This window comes from Diaphorina citri, unplaced genomic scaffold (genome assembly GCF_000475195.1).
Source record: "Diaphorina citri unplaced genomic scaffold, Diaci psyllid genome assembly version 1.1 scaffold674, whole genome shotgun sequence".
Taxonomy (NCBI): domain Eukaryota; kingdom Metazoa; phylum Arthropoda; class Insecta; order Hemiptera; family Psyllidae; genus Diaphorina; species Diaphorina citri.
In genome coordinates this window covers 2,412-22,190 of record NW_007378107.1, presented here as the reverse complement: position 1 = coordinate 22,190, position 19,779 = coordinate 2,412, and the positions used below count along the sequence as shown (strand labels likewise).

Here is a 19,779-nt window from a genome sequence, read left to right as displayed (position 1 = left end):
ACAGCCTAAAGAACTCAGAAAGACAACACTGCACATAACTTGATTTGAATGATTTGCTGTTTGCAGTTTTGCAGAGTTTGAGAGTACTCAGAGTAGTGAATTTTGAATTTGCTGTTGCTCAAGCTCAATGCTCATCTTATCTTTTAATCTTTTATCTTATTAGATTAGATTATCAAATTATCGTAATTAAAATCTTTTGAGTGAGAGTGGTGGATTTTGAAATAAATACTATTACTAACCAATGACATTGGTTGCTAACTTGTTGTCAATCATTATCATTTTATTTTTCCCTGGAGTAAGTCAAGTTCTCAGCGAAGGAACCATAGTTAATGATGATGTATTTCTTCGCCCCATCACTTCTAATGAAGAATTTCTCCAATGGTTAAAATGTAAGTAACTAGGTACCTATGTATTCATAATTACAGAGTGTTTACAAAGTCTTGGGACCCCTGAATATTGAATTGACAATTCTCATGATTTTCAAATATTTACTCATATGAAAGAAGAAAAAATTACACCACAAAAATTTTTCAGTTACGTTATGTAGCTAAGGTTGTCATCATTGTCCCCCTATTTAACATAGTTGGTCTCATTAAATTGAGAAATGAATAAGCTTTCAATTTGTTACTTTTTTTTACTTTAATTTACTTTTCTTATTTACTGATAATCAGTTTGTATTGCTAGAACATGTTTTGATGTCCCTAAAGCCTACATACATAGTTTCAGACAAGATTATGAATTTGGTCAAGATTGGTGCAGCGATTGGCGGCATTTCGGCGGTTTTCAACTCTACAGACTAAACAGTTTGAGATATTGCAAATAGTGAATAGGATAAGGAAAGTCATGTGATGTTCACACCAGATTTTTTTTTTTTTTTCTTACCAGGTTATAAGATAACATCCTTTTTGCTACCTACTTTATATCAGTTTTTGAATATTTTGAGTTCTGGAAGAGCACTTTTCAATACAACTTTCGATTCCTTTTTCTTAAATATTTATATCAACTTTCCAGATACTTACCTACCTCAGTATCATACAGCCTCATCTCAATGAAAACTCCAAGGTGTTGGAGATAGGTTCAGGTAGTGGTTACCTCACTAACATGATTTCTGAATTAATGAACAGCACTGGGCAAGTGATTGGTATCGAACATGTTCCCCAATTGGTGAACTCTTCCATTCAAAACATTCTTCACTCAAATGCCCGCCTGTTAACAGATGGGCATATCAAATTCGTTGGTATGTACCCCAATTGGTGAACTCTTCCATTCAAAACATTCTTCACTCAAATGCCCGCCTGTTAACAGATGGGCATATCAAATTCGTTGGTATGTATTTTGAGTCACAGAGCAAGATAGATCTGATTTTCCAAGGCAATGATACCTACATATATACAGTAGAACCTCGATTATTTCAACCTCCAATATATCAACTCTCTGTTATTTCAACTCCAAAGATCGGGGTTTTTCCCTATCTTTCAAGGAAATCCGACTTTATCAGAGGAAGATCATTGAAAGTGTTCAAAGAATGAGACTAATGACGAAGAAAACAATATTATAAATCTCAAAACGTGAAAAGACCTCAAAACATGTTTTGGCACCAAAAACTGATCAATGAAAAGTTGACCCCATTACATTACTTTCCTTCTTATAGGATAAGGAAAGTAAAAAAAAAAAACCATAGCTCTGGCCCTGGTTATCGGATCGACCCCAAATTTTTACCAAAGTATTTTATATTTCAAGGTCTTTCTTATGGTGTTGAAAGTTGGGGGTCACATTAAAAAAAAAAAAAATCTGGTGTGAACATCACACGACTTTCTATTACATTTGCTGAATACGTATTTGAATTAAAAAAAAAAATCTCTGGTGTGAAATTCCCTTGTTTTTTTTTTTTTTTTTTTTTTTTTTTTTACAATTTCAAACAGGCTTCGAAAAAAGACAATTTAAGCATAAATTCTGGAACACCCTGTATATTCCAGTTGAATTATTTTCCATTTTCTACTGGGTTCAATTTTGAACATTAGCTGCCCCAGGGGTTAAAATTTTGAAATCAGAAATTGGACCTCTTAGTTTTTAAATACACCGTATGAAAGACATTGAAAAATACAGTAAATAGGTACGGTTCAAGTTTGAAGTAGATATAAAGTTAATCCCTTGACCAGCTATTTATTTTTCAAGATTGGTCTACCATGTTATTCCTGTAATAGGGGTAGCACCAGAAAATAAAGCATTCTGAAAGGTTATTTGTGCTTTGGATATATCACTTTCATCCTTTCATGACTCATCTCGAAATTTGGACCCAAAATTAAGATTTCAAATTTTGGCCCTGATTTTATTAACCTCGATAAAAGATGGTTGTAATTGTACGTTTAGGTACCTATGGTCGTGTTGATGAGTATTGTATATCGATCGATACACCTCCCCTCCCTCATATTACCGTACAAAATACGGGTAACCCGCTCATTATTGTGTTAATGTAGATAAGGGTTTGACTTTCATCGCTGCTTTCTTGTTAGTGTTAACAGAGAATCGTGAGAAAATCTAGGCTAAAGGAAATTTCCATCTCTTGTAAAACCTGCGAATGAATAGGAGAGAAAACAGACACTCGAATGTTCACAACATTGGTCATTGATTTTATTTTATGTATGATTGATAAGTAAGCGACCATCTGATAAGGAGTGTCAATTGTACATAGTTTCTCAGAGAGAAGGGACAGCACAATGAAGCCGAGATTGAGGAAACAAGTAATATGAAGCATTGCGGAAAATAGACTTTAACAGTGAAAGAATGTTACGACTGAGTCTGTGTTTCGGTGTGTCCCTCTGTTTGTTTGCATATGTTACTACTTTATGGACCGGCATGCACAAATCGCATGCAGATGTAATCAATTCGATCTATGGTAAGTTGTATTAAATTCACAATACCTAATCCATACTTCTTTGTCTTTCCTTCCTAGGAGCATCCCTCCCCGTATAAACCGTCAATTTTTCCGCCAAAATGGAAAAATTGGGAGAAAAATATTTCAACTAATTTTCTCATAGAACCGTTGAATTAAGGAAGTTTTAACCGGGGAAATATTGAAGAAAATTTATTTTTGCATCAGAAACTTGGATTACTTTTTTTCTTTTAATAATAAGTGTTTTGTTGCTTAAAAAAGTTGTTATTTGGGGAAACCCCATATTTTTCCCATATAATAATTGCGAAATTTGTTCGGAAAATGATATTTTTTCGCCAAATTCCGCCGTTGTTCCGCAATTGCGGTTAATAATATTAACGCAGGATTTTTGGGGACTTTTTATGGAATAACACGGGGAGAGTACTGAAGAGTTTAGCATAGGTTTAATTTTCTTCTTTTTGATGTTGGGTCGGGGTATAATAATACCTAATTTTACTATACTATTTGTAATACTCGAGGTTTGTAATATGTTTTCTGCACTCCTTTCGCATAACGTTATTTCCTCTTAGTCGTAATCTTGACCTAGAGTCCCAGATGTGTTTCTTTTTAATTAAATCTTCACGACTTCTCTTTTTCTGACAGCTTTGGGTATGATCAAGCGAATAGAAACAGTAGAATTGATGATGAAGTTCGATCGATATGATTTCCTACCCCATGCCCCAGCAGAAAGTTGGATGAATATTCCAGTGTGTATCAACTACACTGCCACTATGCCTGAAGGATCATACGTAAGTTCGATTGCTCTAAACTCGTCGCTGAAAACTAAAAGCGAGAGCAAAATATTAAACGTAGGAAAAGTTTTGCTGGCCTCAAAGCGTTTTCCCCGTGTATTTCTTATGGGGGGACTAAAAAACGTCAATATCTCGGGAATGGTTTGGAATTTCGGGAGTTTCCGATTTTTCCCAGTATGTACAAAAAGTAAGGAATCCAATGGTGAAAACCGCATCTTCCTAGCTCATCTAGAAGTGGGTTAGAATTTGTATACGTGAGTCAGTCAGTTACACAAGGGGCTGTATATATTTAGGATAAATTGTACCATTTGTACGGGATCAGCGCGGCATAAGAGACATGACTTTGAAGCGCCGCCATTTTGAATGAGGATGGAATGTAACAAATTTAAGTAGCCTATGTTACCCTGAGTACTCTTCCTAACAACCACAAAAAAATTCATCCAAATCGGTCGAGTCGTTTGCTCGTGAAAAGATAACAACAAAAGGCCTATCAGCGTAACAGACACACAAACATACCTACAGCCTCCATACAGACAGAAATTTTTCTAATGTCATTTTTGGAATCGTGGATGCATAAAGAGTAAGAATAACTGGAATCACGATTCTAAGCAATTGACAGAAAAATCTACAATTTTATTTATATGGATGTGTATGTTTTAACTTTACGTTTAGAAAAGGAAAACAAAGGGAGATTGTCATTTCACTTACCTCTCATGCGTAATTCTTAGGGTCCCAGTAATGTGGTGTGCGAGGTCCTGATTCATTAGATACCATCATTGCACTTAAATCGTTCATTACATGAGTAAAAAGTGACTCATTCGAGGGTGGCTGATCTAAAATTGAGATGGTTGTCATTTTTCGCCTTATTCTTTCCTCTTCCTTTTTTCTCTCCTTTTCGGATTTGTACTCTTTGTACTTGAGCGTATCCAGAAGTTTGGTGAAGCTTCTGTTGAAACTGAATTTTGAATTTTTTTTTATTTTGGAGTCAACCATAGAATGAAAACAAAAAGTAACTAGTGGTTCACCCATTCTTTGTACGGGACCACCACACACGGTCAATGATATCTCGGGAACGGTATGAGCTATTTACTTGAAATTTGGTATGTAGTCCATGAATGTGACAAGGATGCAACAATTTTTTTTTTTGTTAAGATAGGTGCTGCGGTTGGCGGTATTTTGACCGCTTTTTGGCGGTTTTCAGCTATACTGACTAAACGGTTAGAGATGTTGTAAAAGTTACAATAGATTAACACCCAAATAAGCATCATTCAATAGGATGAGGAAAGTCGTGCGATCTTCACACCAGATTTTTTATTGCATATTCGTTTTCTACGTTAAATTTAAAGTATAAGCGACTATTCACTCGAATTTTTGCAGTTCGCTACGTGTGTGATGTATCAAATCATGCTATTTTTACTTCTAATCTCATGGTGATATTACTTTTCCAATTCACCTTATTTTTGACGGTTCACGGATTTCGCGAACACCGCGAACCATCCAAAACAGACAAACGGTTGCAACGATTAACAGTATTTCAATCCCTATTTTACTGATTAAAGTCTGAATCTATCAAAATGTACTCAAGAGGAAAACTCTTGGTATACTTCATTCTAGTTCTTATAGCACACATTGCATTTTCAAATCTATGCTATGAGATCTCTTATTTCCACATTAATAAGTTCTCTGTGGAAATTGTTGTTACTCTTTTCTTTTTCGTCTTCTTTGTGCGTACTGTTCTGAGATCATGTATTACTTCTTCCAACGCAAAAGGTAAATGAAATTTTGTAGTGTCCTCCATGAGGGCCGCTTGTTTGCATTCGCGCTCATAGCTTTCCAACTTTTTTTCCACTTTGGACAATTTGGCGCTTTCGAAAAGATCTTTGATTTTTTCTTTTGGATCCATTTCACACTCTTCTCTGCCTAAATCTGCTATTAATTTTCGCATTTTATATTTTTGCTCTGCATTCACCTCCGAACTGTAAGCAAATGACAATTAAAATGGATACATTTGGAAAAGGAGACAGACCTCTTTAAGATTTTATAATTCAGGACTATTCAACTATTAATGCAGAATTACATACGAAAATATGTAAAATACTTTATGTGCCCCACACATTTTCTTTTTCTTTTTGGAACGACTATGCATAGGTATGGGTTAAACCCTCCTAAAATCGCCAAACATAGCGACGGGATATTTTCACTGCGAAGTATGAACAAAATAATTTAAACTTACTAGCTGGTGCCATTTGCCCAGCTGCCTACTTGCTCAGCCAAGGTTTGGACGTGACCAAAGCTTCCTCTTGTTATAACTGTTTTGTGCAGAGTTCCATTCTCCAACTTGTCTATTGTACACAAGGTATGCACGTCATCTGGTTCACCCAAAGGTATGATTAGTCTTCCACCTGGTCTTAGTTGATCCAACAGCTGAGCAGAGGAAGAAAACGGAAAATTTTAGCAAAATACCTACGTGGCGTGGGTCAATATCAAGAAAACGCAATTTTTGTTATGACTATAATCTATAATATTCCTTGGTAATGGTACTATATATTTCACTCTGTACATTGTCGGCTGTAAGCTAGAGGTTGAAACCAGGGGACTAGAGGTTGAAAAATGAAAAGTAATAAAACCGGGACGTACCGTTGAAGATAGATGTGGAGTAGCCACAGACATTAGAATCAAATCGTATGGACACTTTTTTGCATAACCTTTACGCCCATCAGCCACTGAGAACAGAAACTTTACATGGTAATAGCGTGAAAAACTTTCGAACGTGTGACCCCGAATTTAACTATACAGGGTGCGGCAAAAGTCCAGCAAAGGCTGAATATCATCCGTTTGGCTTTAGGTACGAAATTGAAACTTTGCATGGTGAAATGGTTTGTAAAAAAAATCTTGGGGGACACTTTGACTTTTCAGGGGCGGACTCCACGTAGGGGCTAGAGGTCCCAGGTCAATTTTTACTTTCTATTACTACAGTATAGCGAGCTATACTAGTAACGAAAGTATTGCAATCGATCCAAATTTTCAAAGTCGGGAAATTCTTGGAAATATCCGTTTTGGGATCCCCTGATGTCAAAAAAGTGGTTTTTGGCCCATGGTCTGTACGCACGTATGTACTGATGTGCGTACATATGTACTACAGGTTTAAATGGGAAAAGGTGGTATACAAAATATCTCAAGAACGGTTTGTTGTAGAGGTATGAAATTTGGTATGCTATCCCAATATGGTCCAAGGACGCGACTGTAACAATTTGGTAAAAATCGGACAGTCACTCATTCAGATATCAACCAAATTCAATGTTGCTTCGGACATTTTTTTCGAAGGATGAATATTCCAGTGTGTATCAACTACACTGCCACTATGCCTGAAGGATCATACGTAAGTTCGATTGCTCTAAACTCGTCGTCGTCGTCCTTCTTCTTATTTTTTCCTTCTTCTTCCTACATAGGATACATTATATCACAGATCTTAAAGTACTTTGATTTTCATTTTTCCATACTCTCTTGCCAATAGGGGAAGCACTAAAACGGGAAATTCATATCGATCGGTGGGTGATTTGTTCTTCAAATAGGGCCCAATATGAATAATCAGAGTGTGCGTGGGTGGTGTGGGTGATGATCCCGTACAAAGAACGGTTCAACCACTAGTCTAATACTCATTTAAGAGATAGTTTCATCAACTTCAATAAAGAGTGTTGGTTCTTTATTCAGCCCGAAAATTAAATATATCGAACATAGTATTAAATGTTACATTCCATCCTCATTCAAAATGGCGGCGCTTCAAAGTCATGTCTCTTATGCCGCGCTGATCCCGTACAAATGGTACAATTTATAAAATTATAAAGTTGAAGGGACATGGGAGAAAAGTTGAAATGATTTCAGCAGTTCGATCAATGATGAAAAACTGATCGAGAAAATACTATCACATGATAAATAAACAATACTCATCAAAAGAATGTTTATTTCAAAGGGAAAAGAGAGTAGGTGGAGCATTGGGGTAGTCTATTGTCTTCTTAGTGGAGTTGTTACTATTCTGTGTCACGGGGATGGGAGGAGGTCGAACATTAGGAATATCAAAGTTTTCAGGCTGGTAATTGAAAAAACTGAGTGGATTGATGTTTTCTGGTACATTTCCAGATGGTACTTTGGACCTCGTGTTTTTTTTATCGTTGAAAATCTCAGAAGGTGGTTGAAGAAAACGTCCGTAGTCGTTACTTTGGTGTTGAATTTTAGAATCAACGTCTTGAAAATAGGAATCATCCATAGATGTAGGACTGAGATCTCCTTCATAATTCATAGGCTCCGAGCCTTGAGAGTTGTCATAATTTTCAGTACCTTTTGATGAGAAACTCTGGTTGGTTGAGCCTTTGGTTTGAGGAATTTCCCCTTCGAGGTTAAATGGTACTTGATCAACTTCTGTGGATGCAGGATCTTTGTAGGTAGATTTGGGTTGGTTAGGAGACGGAGGAACTAACTCTCGAGCTGAGAAGAAAACAAAAACAAAACCAATTTTGATGTTTGATAACACATTTGTAAGTTTGTATAGTTAATACCAACGGTGTGGGTGGGGGGGGGGAACCTCGAACACTTTTGAAAGTTAAGAAGGGAACCGCAACGAAAAAAGTCTGGCCACCCCTGACATAGAACATGGTATTTTTCCAGTATATGCGTATCTACACATGAGGAACAAGGTATTCAAACCACTCTTTTTGGTCCAAAATCTTTTTATTTTGATATGAAATAATGACATAAGTTTCCAATAACATTTACCCATGTTTTTTCACACGTTTTTATTCTATTATTGTAGAATTATGACATTCTGTCACTGAGAATATGAAAGAAATGTGGTAGATAGATGGGTAAGTTTTACATTGGATTAGCACTATCTAATGACAGGGGAAAGTATTGAACCTGTAACTTCCTAACTATCAGTCGGATAGAAACAAAAGTTACACCATTTGATATTCAATTTGACATGAAAAATCACATGGGATAGACTATTTGATTAATCCAGTAGCTACAACAGAAAGTTTTTAGTGCCTAGATTAAAATCAGTGAATTGTCTTGACTTTGCCAAGTATCAAACCCGTAACTCCTAAACTGTGAGTCGGACGGTTTTGAAAGTAGCACCAATCAATTTCTCAGTAAAAAATACAATAATTTACATATTTTGTGATCCCAGAAATATAAACTGGTGACCTTTGACCTTTGAGACTCTAAAACTTATGAGTCAAAATAACTCCTTGGGCATCCAAGGTAATTTTTTTTTTTACACAGGAAAATATTGGTCGTAGAGGCTTGAAATTTGAACCATATGTATAACTTGAAAAATTATTTATTCCCAACCAAATTTTTTGTCCTATGTGGCATACAGGTCGAGAAATTATAATTTGAAAAGGAGTCATTTTCACTCCATTGGGCATTCTAGTGTTGAGGTAAAACAATACCCTCAATTTCAATACCTCTCAATTTTAACAATCCTGTCCCCGGACGAAATTTGGTGACTACTTCAAAAAATGGTAAAAGATAATACCTACACTACCCTCAATTTCAGCTTCTCATCTTTAGCAATTGAGGATTCTCATGTAAAAAATAATTCAACCTAACATAAATAAAACAAAGCGGTCAAAAATCACATTCACAAATCTGTTTTTGATTTTAAAATCTGTCGTGTACTTGCCGAGATATTTGTGTTTGAATATTTTGACTTTTGACAACACTGCACATGACGTCATGCCATAGTTGACCTAACATAAATAAAACAAAGCGGTCAAAAATCACATTCACAAATCTGTTTTTGATTTTAAAATCTGTCGTGTACTTGCCGAGATATGTATTTGTGTTTGAATATTTTGACTTTTGACAACACTGCACATGACGTCATGCCATAGTTGAAAAAAAAACAACAAAGAAACACTTGCTTCCATTTTCCATTTGAATATTTGAGACTGTTCTTTTTCGTCAGTTTTGAGCTTATTTCTAGAGCTAGGGACTAGAAATTTGCTATGCAGCTGTAAAATGTGACAAGGATGCGGCATGAAACTTTTGGTTAAGATAGGTGCTACGGTCGGCGGTATTTTGATCACTTTTTGTTTTACTTTCCTTATCCTATATCCTATAGGAAGGAAAGTAATGTAATCGGGTCAAAATTTCAATGGTCAGTTTTTAGTGTCAAAACACGTTTTGAGGTCCCTAGAGCCTAAATCCAAAGTTTCAGCTATTGGTCCGTGTGTGTCTGTCTGTAAACAAAATATTTCGAGAACGGTCAGAGCTAGAGACTTGAAATTTGGTATGTAGATGTCAAATGTGACAAGGATGCGACACGAAATTTTGGTTAAGACCGGTGCAACGGTTGGCGGCATTTTACCACTTTTTGGTGTAATTTAACAATATCTCGGGAACGGTATAAGCTAGAGACTTGAAATTAGGTATGTAGTCACAAATGTGACAAGGATGCAACACAAAACGTTTGGTTGAGATGGTTGCTGCGCTTGGCGATATTTTGACCGCTTTTGACAGATTTTGACCGTTTTTTTTGGCGGTTTTCAGCTAAAAGTTTTGTGTCGCATCCTTGTCACATTTGAGAGCTACATACCAAATTTCAAGTCTCTAGCTCTTACCGTTCTCGAGATATTTTGTTTACAGTCAGACAGACACACACACGGACCAATGGCTGAAACTTTGGATTTAGGCTCTAGGGACCTCAAAACGTGTTTTGGCACTAAAAATACACGGACCAATGGCTGAAACTTTGGATTTAGGCTCTAGGGACCTCAAAACATGTTTTGACACTAAAAACTGACCATCAAAAATTTGACCCGATTACATTACTTTCCTATAGGATAAGGAAAGTAACAAGTGCACTAGAATCACATGCGTCTAGTAGGTATACCTACTCACAGTGCTCGCTCCACTATGGCGTGACGTTACGCTAGTCATGCACTGTTGCCACGTTTTGCGCTCGCGTTAAAATGTGCATATCTCGAGAAGTACCTACATAACGTAACTGAAAAATTTTTGTGGTGTAATTTTTTCTTCTTTCATATGAGTAAATATTTGAAAATCATGAGAATTGTCAATTCAATATTCAGGGGTCCCAAGACTTTGTAAACACTCTGTAATTATGAATACATAGGTACCTAGTTACTTACATTTTAACCATTGGAGAAATTCTTCATTAGAAGTGATGGGGCGAAGAAATACATCATCATTAACTATGGTTCCTTCGCTGAGAACTTGACTTACTCCAGGGAAAAATAAAATGATAATGATTGACAACAAGTTAGCAACCAATGTCATTGGTTAGTAATAGTATTTATTTCAAAATCCACCACTCTCACTCAAAAGATTTTAATTACGATAATTTGATAATCTAATCTAATAAGATAAAAGATTAAAAGATAAGATGAGCATTGAGCTTGAGCAACAGCAAATTCAAAATTCACTACTCTGAGTACAAGTCAGTACAACTCTGCAATAAACAGCAAATTTACCCATCTACACGACGCGAGGGAGCGGAAGCGAGGTAAATGCGCGAGTAGACTCGCTTCGTCTAAACCTACCTGAATTTTGAAACAAATATTTTTCAAAGGTTACTGATAATTCAATGAGATATGTGCTTCATATCCCAGATAGTATACACTTTGTACGGGACCACCACACACGCGCTTCCTCACACGTCCAGTGCAGCGTAAGGGCCATTTCACATCTAGACTGTAAAGTGTAAAATGTAGTTTGCAGTTTTGTGTTCTGATTTCGATTCACACATACACTTACAGATAAACTCGATGATACCATCGTCCAAAAGATTGGCGTGGTTGATTTCGATGGCTTCTATAGATTTCTGTAGGATGTAGGGGATGTGCTCAATTCCGTATACTTTGCCAGTTGGACCCACCATTTCGGCCATACAGGCTGTAATGTAGCCTGTACCAGACCCAATGTCCAGACATTTGGCACCGGGTTTGAGCCACCTGTATATGGCGTCCAGACTTTGGCCGTGCTGTAACATAAGTAAATTCATCGCTATAATTTCGTCCCAGCGTTGTTCTTTCTGGATCTGAAGCCGGGATTTTGTCGTACGGCTAGTGCGGTGGGCAGTGATCTGGAAAAAGAAATGGGAACTGTATGTCTTGTTCAGCCATGCCTTTTCCACAAGTTAGGCCATGCCTCGGGATGAACTAGCGGGATTCCGGAGCGAAGCGACGGAATTCAGCTAGTATTTTTTGAATTTTGAAACAAATATTTTTCAAAGGTTACTGATAATTCAATGAGATATGTGCTTCATATCCCAGATAGTATACATTTTTTTTTTTCTTCTGATTTTCAAAATATTGTTACCTATAACTAAATATCTATTTTCTATTTAATTATAATTGAAATTTATCCAATAAGAATAAATACTTACTCAGCACAAAGTTCATGCCATTGTTTTTCCTGTTCCTCTCTCGAGATCAACGGATCCTGAACGGTACCCGTGATGTCGTCCACTTTGAAAGTAGTCTCGTTATACTTGATATATCGCCGCAAAGTTTGATCATGATGGTTAAAACCCACGGGAGCTAAGAGGCAACCATTAGGTTTAAGTTGACTCATGAGCTGCAAAGAAAATCGACAAAGGAAAGTTGACAAGGTTTGTTAGGACTTGGACACTGCATGAAAAAAAGAAAAAGAAAGGAAAGGAAATGAAGATAATTGAACCAAAGAAGGGAGTTCTAATGAACTTCCCTATTTGTCCTGTTTGTAGTTCGACGGTTTTTGCGATAAATACTGACCACCTTGCAAGAATTGTATGATTTTGATGATTTTAATTTTTTATCCAAGATGTATCGTATTATTTTGATATAAAGAAAAAGTATACTCGGATGAAGAACGTAAAAGTCAGACGAAATAATCATACCAAAGAATACCCGTGTTGCAAAGGGTTATATCCAGTGTGTTTATACTGTTTATAAAGTTTTGACGGGCGTGCTTTTCTCGAGAACCGCTGAGAATGGCACCTATTTCATACTTTTTTGGGGGATCAATGTTTTTCATTCATAATTTTAGGCGCCTTTCATTAATAATTTTTACCCAAATGCAACTGCTCCATTGATACAAGAAAATATATTTTAATATAAAAGAAAGATCCACTGTTCATTTTTGGTACTTACTACTTACATGGTAAGGGTTATTCACCACAGAACCGCCTAAATGAATCACGTCAAAAGGACCCTTCTCATGAAGACCCGCTCTTCCATCTTTGCCTGAAAACAACCAATTTTTGACTGGATAAATTATTAAGTAGGTAAAAATTAAATAATTTTAACATTTTCAGATTTTTTTTTATTTTGGAGTCAACCATAGAATGAAAACAAAAAGTAACTAGTGGTTCACCCATTCTTTGTACGGGACCACCACACATCACATTCATGGACTACATACCAAATTTCAAGTAAATAGCTCATACCGTTCCCGAGATATCATTGAATTACACCGAAAACCGCCAAAAGCGGCTGAAACGCCGCCAAGCGTCGCACCGATCTTAACGAAAAGTTTCTTGTCGCATCCTTGTCACATTTGATAGCTGCATGCCAAATTTCAAGTCTCCAGCTCTTACCGTTCTCGAGATATTTTGTTTACACACAGACGGAAGGACAGGGCATGCAGCTATCAAATGTGACAAGGATGCGACAAGAAACTTTTCGTTAAGATCGGTGCGACGCTTGGCGGCGTTTCAGCCGCTTTTTGGCGGTTTTCGGTGTAATTCAATGATATCTCGGGAACGGTATGAGCTATTTACTTGAAATTTGGTATGTAGTCCATGAATGTGACAAGGATGCAACAATTTTTTTTTTTTCCGAGAACGAACATTATCCCATCAGGATAAAATCCGCCCCGGGCGGGAATCGAACCCGCGGCCTAGCGCTTAAACTTTTAGACTAGGAAGATTCAGCTCTAAGAACATAGTGCTTGTGATATGTTTATAAAAAGAAGAAGAAGAAGAAGAAGAAGAAAAAAAAATCAGGTACCTATCAATTTAAGTGTGGGACCCAATGGGTACTTAGACCCTCTCAAACCCGGACCCAACTGGTAGCAAAAAAGGGTTTTGGGACCGAATTGGTTTTCTCTCTCCTTGACATCACTGAACATTTGTTTCCCCGCTTGTGGTTGCCGAGTCCTGCCTTGTTTTTAAATGCCCTGACACAAACACACTGCAGCAGGTTTGGAGACTGCGGTGCTGACTGGATGATCCTGGTGTTTTGGATTGGCAGACTCAAAGTGACCACACAGGTTTCGGCTGGATGGATGCTGTGGTAAGGTCAGACACAGACACACACACACACACACACACACACACACACACACACACACACACACACACACACACACACACACACACACACACACACACACACACACATTGTATGTAGGCTTTAGGGACATCAAAACATGTTCTAGCAATACAAACTGATTATCAGTAAATAAGAAAAGTAAATTAAAGTTAAATTTAAAAAAAAAAAAAAAAAAAAAAAAAAAAAAACCGTAGGTAATTCTTTGATTTTTGATGCGGATAATTTTGCAATATCGCGATTCTCAAAATTTTTCGCAACGTCCGCAAATTGGGTGCCAACTTTGGTTTTTTAAATGAGAACCCCCATTTTCACTTTCCATATCCTATAGGAAGGAAAGTAATGTAATCTTTACTCAAATTAAAGTAAAAAAAGTAACAAATTGAAAGCTTATTCATTTCTCAATTTAATGAGACCAACTATGTTAAATAGGGGGACAATGATGACAACCTTAGATTCACAGCTCTAAACTTACCAATGATGGATTTTCAATGAAAGCACCATACTTTATAGGTGTTTGTATGTCTAGTAAAAAGCATGTTTCATCAGGTGGTACAAAAGTCAAGACATTCACTTTCCTCAAAATATCCTCGATCTTTCCACATGTGAGAAGATTTTCTGCTGAAAGAAGTGAAGCAAAAAAATCCAATTTAGGTGACCACATAATTAAAATTGGTAATGTTTTAGTATTACAGACAGCAAAATAATGCTAGAACTTTATCACCTCATAAAAGGGAGAATACTACCTCGAACATAGGTAACAAAATTATCCCAATAAATTATAAAAATTGAGGCTTGATCTGGAAGAAGGGCATAACTGCAAAAACATAGTTTCGAGATAATCACGTTTAAAGTTTTCATTTTTAAATGAACATAATGTTACAGGGTTCACAAAATCGGCCAAAACTTGTTGTAGAAAAGAGATAGGAAGATGATTCTTTCACAGTTATGTTCAGATCAAAGTTTGTAATAAAAAAATGCAGACTCTCTGAAAAGGGCGTAAATGATGTTACACCCTTTTTCCACATCTACATACCAAATTTCAAGTCTCTATCTTTTGGCGTTCTCGAGATATTTTGTTTACAGACACACACACACACACACACACACACACACACACACACACACACGGACCAATGACTGAAACTTTGGATTTAGGCTCTAGGGACCTCAAAACGTGTTTTGGCACTAAAAACTGACCATCAAAAATTTGATTCGATTACATTACTTTCCTTCCTATAGGGTATAGGATAAGGAAAGTAAAAAGTAAGGGCCGAATGCACAGTCGTTCCTAATGATGAAGGTTCCCTTTTTTCCATAAGATTTCGTATTTTCCTATGTTGTTTATTTTCTTCTGCTTTAATACTATATTGGCGTCTGTTTGTCATAGGCTCATAGGCCACTTTTGATTTTTCACCTATCAATTTGTTCAAAAAAGGTTTTTCTGGTACTAACAACTTAATTTTATGATCAATTAATTAAGAAAAAATACGAGAAAAATTAAAATTACATTGTTCACTTGGTCAGATTCACATTGACAGCTCAGAAATGAAAATAATAATAATAATTTCTATATTTTCTTCTCTTCCATTTGGATACTAATTTACTAATTGCGTTCATTTCTATCGACCAGTTTTGATTTTCGATTGATTTTTAGTTGCTATATATGGATACAATATACACTCGAATGCAAAAAAATTTAGGACAGTTTTCATTTTCATTGAATACTCTTACAGCCATTTCAAAGTCAATCTGTTCCACATTATCTGCACGTCAGTGTATTGAAATTAAAATGTAAAAGAAAGTCGGAAATACACATTGCGTTTCCGTAATTAGGAACTTCTAGGAAGAGTTTAGGATCCACTATGCATATGAATTTTAGGAAAGCACTTAAAGGAACCCCTAATCATTAAGGTACGACTGTGCATTCGGCCCTAAGTTCATATAGTCTAAGACGGGGGTGCACAAACTCAAAGTGGCCGCGGCCCGCATTGGACCTTTCATTTGGTCGCATTCATCCAACAAGATAAATAGCGCCACAGGCAATTTTTTTCATTTTTAGATTTTTTAAAAAATAATGTGTCTGATGTTCATCAGTTTTGACATATTTTTTAGCTAATTTACCACACAAACATCAAAAAATAAATTATAGCACCGAAGGCAATATTCTGAAAATTTTGTTCCACCTTTCAGAAACGTGCCTGATCAAAGTTCAAAATCTACTATGCCGCAGGCAATTTTTTCATAAAGCAGGTATGTACCTTAAGCTTTTGAGGTAACTACCTAATTCTTGGATCCTCTTCTACACATTGAAGCTCTGTTAAAAGGAGCAAAATAAAGTAGAGCGCCAAAGGCGAAATTTGTGAAGAATTTGATCTAGGTACAACCTTTCAAAATAATAATAAAAATCCTCCTAAAACATTTTTATTTTCTTCGACTTTTTTTAAATGTCTTTGTTTTTGATTTTTTCTAAAAAATCGAAATGATCTCGCGGGCCGCACGAAAGGAGCTGGCGGGCCGCATTTGTGCACACCTGGTCCAAAACTTTTTTGATCCGATTTGAATCTTCCGAGAAAAACGCGAAAAACCGTTGACTTTAAGCGCCATTTTTCGGTCATGTACGATTTTGACAGTGCAAAAAATTGTTTTGTCATGAAATCTGAATAATCACCTTGAAAAAGTCATTCTTATGATCATTAATGGGTTTTTTCGAGAGAAGAATTGAGGTGTATATTCAGATTAATGGGGGCAACTGTGAACATCAGTAAAATAAGTAAAAAAAAAAAAACATTTTTTTTTTTTTAAAAGGTTTGAAAGATTTCACTGTAACTGCTATGGTTTTATCGTCCCGAAATCGAAGAGAGAAGGAAGACAGGATAGGAGAAAGCCAGCCGTTCCGGGAACGAACATTATCCCATCAGGATAAAATCCGCCCGGGCGGAATCGAACCCGCGGCCTAGCGCTTACAAGGACAAGCGCACCACAAAACAAGCAAACAAGGCTGGAAAAAAAAAAAAAAAAAAAAAAAAAAAACATTAATGATCATAAAAATGACTTTTTCAAGTTGATTATTCGTAAGATTCGATGTTTGCTCTGTCAAAATCGTCCCACGTGACCGTAAAATGGCGTTTAAAGTCAAGGGTTTTTCGTGCTTATCTCGGAAGATTCAAACAGGATCAATTTTTTTTATTTACAATATTACAAAGTTCTTTTTTCTATTGTTCACAAGTAGAAAAAATGATTCTGCTTTATTCGTACTAATTTTCCGAGATTTTTTAATACAATCACCAAAATTTTCGGTAATTATTCAGAAGCTACAACAGTGAAAAAGAAAGCTCCTTTTTGTGTTCAACCCAGTGGCGTAGGCTTAGGTTGAACTTCAACCTAACCCTATAATAACACTAATCACTGCTCTAATTGTGAAAACTCGTTTAACCTAACCCTATAACAACACTGGTTACTGCTCATTTGTGCTAGTTCTTTTTTTAAACTTTTAGACTAGGAAGATTCAGCTCTAAGAACATAGTGCTTGTGATATGTTTATAAAATCACTGCTCTAATTGTGAAAACTCGTTTAACCTAACCCTATAACAACACTGGTTACTGCTCATTTGTGCTAGTTCTTTTTTTAAACTTTTAGACTAGGAAGATTCAGCTCTAAGAACATAGTGCTTGTGATATGTTTATAAATTATTATTATTTCAACATAAATCAGTTTATTTATTGACATGTTCAAGGAAAAAAGTATAGGTACCAGTGGCAATAACACATTAAATGCACCACTTCACCACAGATTACTGAAGGTGATGTCAAAATTCAGGTTTGAACCCGAAAGTGGCATTTTTTGGATAACAGTTGTCATTTCTTGAGAAATTCAAATGGGAACCCTTATTTTTTATTTCGTTTTAGAAATTGATGTCAAATTTCATAGGGAAAAATAATCTATAGCTCTAGCTACTATTGGTAAGTGATAAGTACAGGAGGCAAGATTTTTTTCACCCCGAACACAAGGGATATATCAAATCCATGTAGTTATAGGTGCTGAATAACATGGTGACATTAGTTCTTCATTATTTTACACTTTTGAGTAAGTATGGGGTTGTTGAAACTGTAACCTAATGTCACCCAGGGATGTATCCACAGTACAAAGGAAAACTGAAGCTCAAAGGGGGGTGGCCTGGGCCTCCTCAGACCCCCCCCCTAAATATGGCCTTGGTACCTAGCACAGAACAAAGTGGCTAAAGCCACCACCATCATGTTCTTGCTTAGAGCTGTACTTACACTTATTTACTGCATGAGCTAAGGAGTACCCGCTTAAAATAATGAAAAGATAATCTTACTTCCAAGTCGGTAAATGTTTTCAAGCATCTAGGGCACTTGAAACTGGATCTGCTGGTGGCATCTCTTTCCTCCATTTCCATACGTTTTCTCATAACATCAAGCTTGTATTTGACTATGTTCACAAATGTCTAAAAGGAAATAGGAAACAAAACAAAATAGAGTATACCTGTAGGTACAAACTTTTTCTTATATGTAGTAGGTAAATAGAAACAATTGTTTAACTTGGTCACTAACCAATGTGCACAAGTTTTTTTTCAATTCATTATCACTTTCCTCATCCTTTAGGAAGGAAAGTAATGTAATGGGGACACTGTTGGATAGGAACACTTTTTTTTTCACATTTGTGTTTTTGTGGTACAACTTACCTGATAGTTTATAAAATAATAATTAACTTTTTGAGCTTTTCCATCAAGTCCCGTTTCCATTCTGAGTCTGGTTTGAATAATTTTATCATTTTTCAATGTAGATATCCTTGCTCTCAACATTTTTCTTTCAAATTTCAGTAATTCACAAATGTCATCTTCTTTCATACAAGGATTCCTGACCAACATGTCAATGATGAGAGAATCTTCAATTGAATAGAAGCCTCGAACAACCAAACGTGACAGTTGTTTCAAACTGGTAGGCACTTCTGTATGTACATACCCTTCATCAGAAGTTGACATTTTGTTGAATATTAAATACCTGTGTGTTATCTATGGTACTTATTCAGAAGGCATGCCAATGAAAATATGCAATAAGCATTAAACTGACTTGTTGAATATTAAATACCTGTGTGTTATCTATGGTACTTATTCAGAAGGCATGCCAATGAAAATATGCAATAAGCATTAAACTGACTAGGTATAAGAGAGGAAAGATATACCTGTGTGTTATCTATGGTAGGTACTTTTTAGATTTAAGTGAAACTGCATTAAACTGACTAGGTATAAGAGAGGAAAGATATACCTGTGTGTTATCTATGGTAGGTACTTTTTAGATTTAAGTGAAACTGAAATTTAATCAAGTCAATGGCCGAACCAAAGAGATGAATTTTAATCTTCAACACCCTGGCTGCCAAGCTCGATTATGTCTTGTTCTATATCTATGGATTATGTTTACTTGAGGCCGTGTTTATGTACTGGGCTGAGATAGGCCATTGTCGGCCTTCCTTGGCGTGTGGAAAATGATGTGGTAACTTAACACAGAGCCTTCATGAGCGTGTAAAGTTGGCGGGAAATTCGAAATTTTGATTTTTTTTCCTCTCCGTAATGTCAAGGCGAGAGCGTCTATAAGAGAACCACAAATTTTTTCTTTTTTCAGAAACATTAACGCAGAAAAGCAGAAACATTATATCACCATTTAATTTACTTTTCATATTATATTTGCACGTTGAGATCTCTATTTTTCATTTTTTACTTAAGTCTAACACTAAGCGCAACCC

General features: G+C 36.2%; 4 protein-coding genes across 5 annotated transcripts; 1 reads left to right on the top strand and 3 right to left on the bottom strand.

The window, feature by feature from the left end:
• Positions 1–1,916: 1,916 nt before the first annotated feature.
• LOC103511092 lies at positions 1,917–4,423 on the top strand. Its single transcript, XM_026824959.1, has 3 exons — positions 1,917–2,896; positions 3,536–3,721; positions 4,413–4,423. The coding sequence occupies exons 1-3, from the start codon at positions 2,785–2,787 to the stop codon at positions 4,421–4,423; spliced, it is 309 nt and encodes a 102-aa protein (XP_026680760.1). The 5' UTR covers positions 1,917–2,784.
• Positions 4,424–4,942: 519 nt separating this feature from the next.
• Positions 4,943–14,657, bottom strand: LOC103511083. The gene is made up of 4 exons (XM_026824951.1): positions 14,491–14,657; positions 6,322–6,407; positions 5,918–6,108; positions 4,943–5,660 (listed from the first exon to the last, which is right to left on the bottom strand). The coding sequence occupies exons 2-4, from the start codon at positions 6,352–6,354 to the stop codon at positions 5,345–5,347; spliced, it is 540 nt and encodes a 179-aa protein (XP_026680752.1). The 5' UTR covers positions 6,355–6,407; positions 14,491–14,657; the 3' UTR covers positions 4,943–5,344.
• LOC113468196 (protein-L-isoaspartate O-methyltransferase-like) lies at positions 11,344–11,807 on the bottom strand. The gene has a single exon (XM_026824952.1). It carries the CDS (start codon positions 11,705–11,707, stop codon positions 11,393–11,395), a length of 315 nt encoding a protein of 104 aa, XP_026680753.1. The 5' UTR covers positions 11,708–11,807; the 3' UTR covers positions 11,344–11,392.
• Positions 14,658–17,726: 3,069 nt separating the features above from the next.
• LOC103511091 (general transcription factor IIE subunit 1) lies at positions 17,727–19,353 on the bottom strand. Of its 2 annotated transcripts, none has more exons than XM_026824949.1 (3): positions 19,128–19,256; positions 18,722–19,040; positions 17,727–18,484 (listed from the first exon to the last, which is right to left on the bottom strand). In XM_026824949.1, the coding sequence occupies exons 2-3, from the start codon at positions 19,019–19,021 to the stop codon at positions 18,299–18,301; spliced, it is 486 nt and encodes a 161-aa protein (XP_026680750.1). In that variant the 5' UTR covers positions 19,022–19,040; positions 19,128–19,256; the 3' UTR covers positions 17,727–18,298. The 2 variants fall into 2 exon arrangements, with proteins under 2 accessions (XP_026680750.1, XP_017300341.1); XM_017444852.2 differs by lacking the exon at positions 19,128–19,256 and adding an exon at positions 19,274–19,353 and having other exon boundaries at positions 17,728–18,484; positions 18,722–19,110.
• Positions 19,354–19,779: the final 426 nt, after the last annotated feature.

What these genes read in the sequence shown, in the direction of transcription:
- LOC103511083 (XM_026824951.1), bottom strand. Translation starts at nt 6,354, where the DNA reads ATGTCTGTGGCTACTCCACATCTATCTTCAACG. An exon ending in CTCCACATCTATCTTCAACG is followed by an intron (nt 6,109 to 6,321) that starts GTACGTCCCGGT and finishes TCCTCTGCTCAG; the next exon opens with CTGTTGGATCAACTAAGACC. An exon ending in TGGGCAAATGGCACCAGCTA is followed by an intron (nt 5,661 to 5,917) that starts GTAAGTTTAAAT and finishes ATTTGCTTACAG; the next exon opens with TTCGGAGGTGAATGCAGAGC.
- LOC103511092 (XM_026824959.1), top strand. Translation starts at nt 2,785, where the DNA reads ATGTTACGACTGAGTCTGTGTTTCGGTGTGTCCCTCTGTTTGTTTGCA. An exon ending in TGTAATCAATTCGATCTATG is followed by an intron (nt 2,897 to 3,535) that starts GTAAGTTGTATT and finishes TTTTTCTGACAG; the next exon opens with CTTTGGGTATGATCAAGCGA.
- LOC103511091 (XM_017444852.2), bottom strand. Translation starts at nt 19,021, where the DNA reads ATGTCAACTTCTGATGAAGGGTATGTACATACAGAAGTGCCTACCAGT. An exon ending in ATTATTTTATAAACTATCAG is followed by an intron (nt 18,485 to 18,721) that starts GTAAGTTGTACC and finishes ATTTCCTTTTAG; the next exon opens with ACATTTGTGAACATAGTCAA.
- LOC113468196 (XM_026824952.1), bottom strand. Translation starts at nt 11,707, where the DNA reads ATGAATTTACTTATGTTACAGCACGGCCAAAGTCTGGACGCCATATAC.